This window comes from Lipotes vexillifer, unplaced genomic scaffold (assembly GCF_000442215.2).
Source record: "Lipotes vexillifer unplaced genomic scaffold, Lipotes_vexillifer_v1.1 scaffold987, whole genome shotgun sequence".
NCBI lineage: Eukaryota > Metazoa > Chordata > Mammalia > Artiodactyla > Lipotidae > Lipotes > Lipotes vexillifer.
Genome location: NW_006787426.1, coordinates 657095 through 665674, shown reverse-complemented (window position 1 = coordinate 665674; position 8580 = coordinate 657095). Strand labels below are relative to the sequence as shown.

The following is an 8580-nucleotide window of genomic DNA, read 5'->3' as shown; positions in this document are numbered from 1 at the left end:
CCCGCCGGCCGCCCCTCGCTCTGCCGCCCTCCCGCGTTGCACTTCTCTCTCCGGGCTCTTTGCAATTTGTTATTTCCTTACCTTTGTCTTCCTCGTTCAAGTCTCCCCTCCGCATCCTCTTTCCTCCTTCCACTATCTCTCTCGAGTCTTCTTATTTCTGCTTTATTTTCTGCCTCTTCCTCTTTTTCCTGCTAGCCCCTCAGCGCTTTGTCTTTCTTTTCAGTCTGCCTGTCCCCCTCCTTTCTGCGTGCGTCTCTCTGTTATTCATGGCTTTTAACTCTTTTTTTTTTTAATAAAAACTGAACTCTTTCTCTTTTTCTTTTTTTATGACTCAACTTTCTTTCGTAAATTTTCCTCCACTTTCTTCTCTTTCATTCTTGCCCTCTTCATTTCCTTTTCATCTTTCTTCTTTTGGGTTTTCTGTTTTCTCTCCTTTTCTCAATGTTTTTCTCCCTCTGCCCCCCGCCTTTTCCGCGTCCCCTGACAATCTCACCCTCCTCTCCTTTCCTCCCGCCCCTCTGAGCTCACGGCCCCTCTGCCACCGCCTTTCTCTGGTCCTTCTTTCCTGTCCTCCCAGCCTCCCCTCGCCCTCTTCTGCTCCTGTGTCTAGCTGCGTGCGGGTCTCTGCAGCGGGGTCCCCAGGCTGGACGGGGGCACAGAATTTGGGCAGGATGCCCCCCTTCCTCTCCACCCTAGAGTCCGAGCTAGAAGCCTGGAACTCACCCCGCCAGAGCTCCCTCCACCCGCTCTTTGCCCGGATCCTGCCAACCCTCTTTGCTTGGGCCCCACGGCAGCAGGGGCAGGGGATCTGGCGGGCGGGTCCATGTAGACGTAGCAGGAGGCTCACCTTCCATGTCCCTGGTGACGGTGCTGAAGTGCATCCCGGCCAGGAATCCCAGCAGCCTGCGAAGCTTCGCCGGGTCGGAGAACCCGGGTCCCAGGCGAGCGGTGTGCTCTGCGGCCTCTGCTGCAACCAGAGAGGCAATGCTGAACGCGCTGGCCCGGGGAGACAGCCGGCTCCGTGCGTCCATAGGCGCCCGGCGGCCTGACCGGCGCCGCCTCCGACTGCGTGCACCCGGCCCCACCGAGGCCGGCCCAGCCCTCGGGCCCCGGGGGCGGGGGCCTGCGGTGCCACTCACAGCCGCCGGCCCTGGGCCCAGGGGATTATGGTGTCACGGCCCCCACTCTGGGCCGGTGGCAGCCGAGGGGCCCTGATGGGTTGAGAGCCCTGGGGGTGTGGGCCCTCCTGCTTTTCAAGGTCCGGGCCCCTTGCCTCTGCTCCCAGGGGCCTCCACGACCAGCACCCCTTGGACATCTCACTGCTCCCCAAGGCCTGGGTTCCCTCTGTACAGCGAAGCCATCAGCTTCCCCAGCCCCCGAGGGGAGGTGGGGAAGCTGGGAGCGCCCAGCCCCAGCCCGAAGCAGTGGGGCACCGGCCCTGCCCCTGCCCTCGGCTCCTCCCGCCTCCTCTTCCTCGGCTGCCCCTGCACCTGGGTGAGGAGAGGGCAGTCCGGGCTCCAGCACTGGCCACAGGCGGACAGCCCCAGGGCCACGGCGTCGTCCTTTCCTCCGTGCTCAGGGACAGGACCCAGCCCAGCAAGCGGCCCCCAGCCCTCTTCGGTCGCCTCACTGTCGTGGCTGGGGACCCTGAGCAGAGGGACGCCGCCCAGGCCAAGCAGCCCTGGAGCCCGAGCGTCACGCGCACCCGCGCGCACCGCCCGCCTCTGGCCAGGACGCTTATACATCCGGAGGGTGGGCAGTGCCCGCTCCTCCGACCTCCCCGCGCACCGGCCGGGTGCAGGGAGGGCCGGGGGCGGGGCCTGGACTGGCCGAGGGAGCCGAGGACACGTCGGAGGAATTCAGGCTGCCGGCTGGGTCGTATGCTGCCCCTCGCTCACCACCCACCCCACAGCCAGCCTGCCCGCCTGGGAAGGCCCTGCTGCCCAGCTGGGCCTTCAGGCCCAGGCATCCCAGACGCTAAGACCTGACTTGGCCTGCGCTTCCGCGCACCTACTGCCTCTGAGGCCTCTCTGCCCAGTTCAGGGCATCCATGGCCTTCCAGTCCAGGGTCTCCCCAGCAGGGTGCCAGGCCTCCCTGCTCCCAGGATCCTCTCTGGCCCTGCACTGAGGCTCTGGCAGTCAGGCCTCCATTTCCAAGGCCTCTGTTGCTTTGCCTGCGTTTGCCTGGATGGGGGTGGGAAGCAGCAGTCTCTCTCAGGGTTTTTACAGTCCCAGGGCCTCAGATCCCAGGCTGGAGGGGATGCTGGCTCTGAGGCAGGAAGGCCCAGAAACTGGGGACCTGGGAGTGGGCTCCAGCGGGAAACGCCTGGCTCCCGGGCCTGAGGTCCAGGAAAGATACAAGGCTGGAGTCAAGTCGGTGAGCATGTGGGCCCTGCTGTGTGACTGGGGTGGGTGCATGTGACCTCAAGTACACTGAGCCCCGCCCCACCCCCTAGGCTGTGGCTGCAGCTTTGTGGACCATGCCAGAAAAGGGAAACTGTTGCCAGGGTGTGCCCCCCACCCTGAGTGGCTATGTGGGGCTGTGACAGTGACAGTGATCTGTGGGGCCCAAGAGCAGGTCCAGGGAGTGGTGTGATGCGCCAGGCCTCCAGGACCCCAGGTGGAGATGCTCCTGGTGGAGGGAGAACCCGGCTGGCAGGGGAGTTGGTGGGGGCAGGTCGTGGTGGTGCTGCAGGAGGGGAGCCGGTGCTGAGGGTCTGCACCTAGAGAGGCATGCAGGGTGGTCACCATGGGTACCTCTTGCTGGTGGTCTGCATCCAACCTGCAGGTGGGTGCATGGGGTGCGTGTGGTTGTATGCCATCTGGGACGTGTGCTGTCCTGGCATGTGGGGGTGCCCGTGGTTGTGTCCTGTGCACCTGGGGAGCCTTCCTTGTATATCTGGGCGAACACCTGAAGACAGTGGGCAGGTGCTCAGTCTGAGGCAGACACCAATGTTGAGAAAGGAGAAATGAAATTGAAAAACCCTGGGGCTTCTGGAGTCGCAGGGTCAGCCTCCTGGGACACTGTCCTGAGGTCCCTGGCCCTCGGAGTCTGAGGTGGTAGACAGGAGATAGGGTCCTCCCAGCCCCTCATTAACCCCTTCATGCCTGAGCTGGGATCTGGGAGGCCACGCTAGGTGGGGAAAAGCGCGGGAGCAGAAAGGACGCTGTGGCATGGGCCAATTCTGGTCGAGAGAGCTCTAGAGGAGGTCAGGGCCCCCCCACGCCGCTCCACCTGGGACTGGCAACCCTGCTTCCCTGGCTGCAGCTACTCACCCGAGCAATTGCAGACCCCGAACCCCTCTGTCAACGCCCGGTCCCTGCTGGAATCCAACTGCAGGGGCCCAAAGAGGCCTGAACGCTGCGGAGTCACCGCCTCCCGCACCTCCGGGGTGAGCTCCTCGGACCCTCCTCCGTCCCTCCCGGGGCGATCCGCCGCTCTCCTCACCGCCCGCCGCTGCCCCACCCACAGTGCCCCCACCGCCCAGACAGAGCTCGCGCCCTCTGGTCCCGCGACGCCCCGCACACCGTGTCCGTGCGTGCCGCCGCCTGCGGGAAGTCCTCATCCCTCACCTGGAGCGGCTGCGGCTCCCTTCCGCCTCGCTCCCCCTGCCGGCCGCACCTCCGGGAGCGCGAGGTAGGAGGCCTGGCTGGGCGCCGGCCCGACCGGGCTGGAAGGGCTGGGCGCTGCCGGGGGTCGTGCGCCGCTCGGGCTCTGCCTCCTTAGGGCACGGGGTGCCCCTCCACCTGGGATGTGGGCTGAAAACAAGACCCGCATTTCGCTGTGCCACTTGGCAGCGAAGGGGGGACTAGGATGAGACCACTTTACAGGCCCTAAAACCGAGGCTCGGCTTTGACCGGCCTCTGCGAGGTACGGGGACCAGAAGTATAGCTGAGGACAGGAGGCGGCAGGGGCGGGATGGAGCCGAGGCAGCCGCCCATCCTGGGTGCAGACCGGGCTGCAGCCTTTGATTCTCTCTGCGGGCCCTGCGCTGGGTCCCACGTGGGCACCGGGATGCATCCCAGCGCTTCACCTGGCACCTTGCGTTTTGAGGCTCACTCATCCCCCGCCCCAGCATCTTCAGAGTTCTGCCCGAAGCAAACGCTGTTTCAGAGGTTTTCTCCCCAGTGCGCAGAAGGAGGTCCCTGGAGAATCTGGCTGCACTGCTGCACCCAGCTCCGCCTCCCCGGAGCGCACGTGGCTTCCTTAGGGCAGCCCTCAAGACTGGAGCCCTCACAGCTTTGGGGGGGACCCCACTCCGCACTCTCCCGCCACCATAAAGGCACTTCGACAGCGCTATGCCCAGCGCTCAGAATTCGCTCTGGGCCTCTCTGTTCCCACCCTTGGAAGGACATTCGCGCCGTTGTGCATCTCTGGTGGGCGCCAAGCCCACCGACTGTTATGCTCAGGTGGTCCGCGAGACAAGGTGGGGCACCACCCGCTCTCCCAGCCTGGGTCTCCCGTCTATCTGGGGCACAGGCGCACACAGATGGATCTGAGCAGGCAGCTGGAGGATGTGAGTGCGTGGAGCACTGGGGACCCCGTCCCCCAGGAACTAGAGCACCGAGCGGGGCAGAGCCATCTCCCCCACCCGGGGTTCAGAAAGAGAGGGGCTGGGCTTTTCTTGACCCGGTTCATTCGTTTCAGGATTGATTCACCGGGAACTGCCTCCAGGGCCTGCCTAGACGGGCCTCGGTGCTCTCGCAGGCAGGCCCCGCACCGGGAGCGGCCTGCGCCCTGCCTTTCTGCCGCCAGCAGCCGCTCCTCCCCAGCCCCGCGGCCCGGGCGGCTGGGACTCCGGGGGCCAGGCCTTGGCGGAAGGCGTGAGGGGGTGAACTTCGGTGGAGCCGGGAGAGGCGGGTGCGCAGGGCAGCTCCGTTCTCCCTTCGCAGCTCCATTCCTCCTCTCCGCTCCCCGCCCACAGTGGGCGCCTTGCACAGGACCTCGGCCCCTGGGTGCGTCTCATCTGCCTCCATCCAAAAAAAGCGCTCGGCCCGCAATGCCGACGAACGGGGCTTTCTGGGTGGCCCGCTTGGGCGTGAATGGGCAGCGACCCTGAGCCCCCGAGGTGGACGGGTGGGGCCGTTGTGGGGTGGCCTCCCTCCCCTGGCCCCTGGCTGGGGAGCCGAAGAGGACTCATGGGCTCCACCCATGAGGCGGGGAGGAACGGGCGCTGTCCGCGCCGGTGGCTCTTGCGCGCCAAGCTCGTGGCCCCACTGGCTCCAGCGCGGTCTGCGCGATCTACCGTGGGTTTGCAGACCCTTGGGCGGTGCGGGGGCTGGGGGTGCGGTGCTGGGCTGGGACCAGGGCCTGTGGGAGCTGGTAGTGAGGCCGCATCCATCCCGGGTAGGGGCAGTTTTCCTGCCCCTACCCCACTGGCCTGGTCTCTTGTGACACCGCCTGCATGTTGAAGGAGGCGACTCCCTCTCCCCAGCCTGGGGGTTCCATGCACCTGGACTAGCAGTGGCTCTGTTGGCCCCCTAACTGCTTCCAGGCCCTTCCCTCGGGGTGCCCCCAACTGAAGCACAAGTCCCTGCGAGCCCACCCAGGCCTCTTCCTTGGTGGTGGGCTCTTACCCCAAACTCTGGTGGGGGACCCTGTGCTGGGCCCTGAGCCCCAGGTGAATAGTAGGGTTCATATGTGGGGGACTGAGGACTGTGAGGAGGTGCCAGGCAGAACCCATGGAGTTCTTGGCAAAGGCTGGGGACCAGAAACAGCCTGGCATGTGCTCTTTCGTGGCTTGGAGATCACTCTGGGTGGGTGAGCTGAGCCATGCCCAGGGAAGGGGCTGGTGCCCTTGCCCCTTCTGTGGCATCACCTGGGACTCTTCCAAGTCCCCAGTGCCACCTGCCTCCTGATCCAAAGGCCTGGACCCCGGGGGGCCAATGACTGCAGATTGAACAAAGGGCAACTGAGGGGGCAGACACGGACACTGGAGGGTGTCACCTGAGGGGTGACAGACAAAGCAGCACAGAGGCACACACTGCTGTGACACCAGCCCCTCAGAGCCAGGAGGGATGGGCCAGGGTCAGCACAGCCATGCACAGCTGGGTGCAGCCTCCCATCCGCCCCAGGCCTGGCTGTACTCCCCTCACTGAGGGTGCTGTCTTCTGGGCCCAGTGCCCAGGAGGACAGATGGGCGGAGACAGTGAGGGGATGGCCAGACCGGATGGGGCTGTCCGTTGGGCCTGGGTGATAGCACCCCCTGCCCCCCGCAGGGCACCAGGGCCCCCTGCAGGCTGGAAGTTCCCACAGCTCTAGAACAAACAAACAGACGGCCCAACACACAGCCTGGCCCTGGGCCCCTCTCCAATTTCTCAGCCTGTTGATTTAGCTGCCCACTTGGTGGGAGGACCCAGCCACATGGGGAGCCGGCTGTCCATCTGTCTGTCCATCTACTGGCCACACTGGCCCCTCCACCCCAGGTGCTGTCAGGCAGAGGTGGGGCTCAGAGACCCAGGTGACCTAGATTTAGGCCGCCCACAGCTTCCACTCTGTGGTCAGGACAGAGGGAGCCACACTCTCCAGGGAAAGGGATAGGCCCTCAAAGCCCCTGGGTGTGTTGGCTGAGGGTGAGAGGCCAGAAGCTGGACACCTGCAGACACTCTTCTCAGGTTCCTCTGGCTGGCAGGGGACACTGACTGGGTACACACACAACTGTGAGCAAGGGCACGAGTATACATGCATGCACACACCACACACATATGTGAACGTACCCACAGACGCGCATGCACACACTCTTGTGTAGCACACCATACACACATACACGTGCACACACCATGAGCCAGAGTGCACATACAGGCACGTGCAGAACACATAAACAGATACGCATGCGCGTGCATGTGCATCCCCTACAGTGACCCCTGTAACAAGTCATCAATGTTGAGGACTCCCACCTCAGTAACTCAGGTGTTCCTCAGCCTTACTTGGCTTGGACGAGGTCCATGTGGAGCCTCAGGCACTGCACAATGAAGATCAAAATGTTTCAGTCTGCTCTTGCGGGATTATTTCCTGAAAGTGACACCCTCAAATGATGCCCCTGGAGGAAGGTCCGATGGCCAGGACGATGCCCTGGACGTTGGGGACAGGAAGAGTCTGCCATAACAGTTCACTCAGCGGGGACCCTTCTGGGAGGGTCAGTCTCCGTGCTCAGGCCCCAGCCCTGAGACGGGCTTGGTGGGTAAGATGAGCAAAGGAAGCTCTGGGAAGACACGGGGGCAGGGCCAGAGCCATGAGCAATGACGGCCAAGCTGGGGACTCCTGCACCTTTGTTAACGGGGCCTCGCCAGGGCAAGCTCCCCACAATCAAAGGATGTATTGTGTCTCCTCTTCAAGATACAGCAGTTATAATAGCCGAATATATCAGACTTGGAATTTCCATTAAATGCTTGATTCAGTTAGCAATTTAAATTCAAGTTGTCAGGCTTCCCTGGTGGCGCAGTAGTTGAGAATCCATCCGCCTGCCAATGCAGGGTACACGGGTTCGAGCCCTGGTCTGGGAAGATCCCACATGCCGTGAAGCAACTAGGCCCGTGAGCCACACTACTGAGCCTGCATATCTGGAGCCTGTGCTCCGCAACAAGAGAGGCTGGGACAGTGAGAGGCCCGCGCACCGCGATGAAGAGTGGCCCCCACTTGCCGCAACTAGAGAAAGCCCTCGCACAGAAACGAAGACCCAACACAGCAAAAATAAATAAATAAATAAAAGATGCCTCTCTTTAGATATCTATTAAAAAAAAAAATTCAAGTTGTCCACGTTTTGGTTGTGACAGCCCAGCTTTCTCTTTGGAGAAGCTCCGGGCAGAAGTTGGTCTGAGGCAGTGGAGGATTGGCTCTGTGCCCGAGCCCCTCTCCATCCCCTCTGCTCCCTGGCGGAGGCCCCAGGGCTGCTGGGTCACCCCATTAGCCCAGAACCACTGACCTGGTGTCCAGAGCTTCTGCCCACTGCCCTCGGCAGGCCCACCTCCAGGACCCTGTGGGCAGATAGGAGGCTGAGGCCTGGGGAGACCAGGGGAGGCAGCCAGGTCCCTCCTCAGCGGCTCTGTCTGGACTCCCCTCCTAGGGGAGGAGCTGCTGGGAAGAAGGCGGGGACGGTTTTGGCGGAGATGGGCCTTCAGAGCAGGCAGAGCCAGGGCGGATGGTGTGGCCCAGACATCACAAGCTGGGCTAGGCGTAAGCCTCACCCTGCAGTGCTCTGTGTCCTCCCCAAGCCTCAGTGTTTCTGTCTGAGAAATGGGGAGAGAGCTGGAAGCCCCACAGTGTGGATTAAGCGAACTCCCGTCAGCTCCTGAACGTGGCTCCTCAGCCGATGGCACAGTTGTCCCAGGCTCCTTGGGCCGCCCCCCAGCCCAGCTGGTCCCCCAGGACTGTAGGTAGGGCAGATGTTGTCCCTGTGCTCCTGTGGGGCCTTGGGACCTGGCGGGGATTCAGGGAAGGGGGATGCTGGCTGTGCCCCCAGGAAGTCCAGTTGGGCCCGCTCTGCCTGGCTTCCCCGCCCAGCCCAGGTGTCCACATTGGCCTCTGTTTCCCGTGTCCTCGAGCACAGCCCCGCCCCGCCCCAGCCAGACAAATCCCTTCCC

The 8580-nt window shown here is 63.3% G+C and overlaps 1 protein-coding gene across 1 annotated transcript in view; it reads right to left on the bottom strand.

Moving 5' to 3' along the window:
* Nucleotides 1–3610, bottom strand: part of TBX1 (T-box transcription factor 1) — a 9418-nt gene extending 5808 nt beyond the window's left edge. Inside the window, 2 exon segments of the mRNA XM_007460024.1 lie at nt 848–967; nt 3574–3610. Coding sequence (XP_007460086.1) covers nt 848–881 — 34 coding nt within the window. The 5' untranslated portion in view covers nt 882–967; nt 3574–3610.
* Between the last annotated feature and the right edge of the window lie 4970 nt (nt 3611–8580).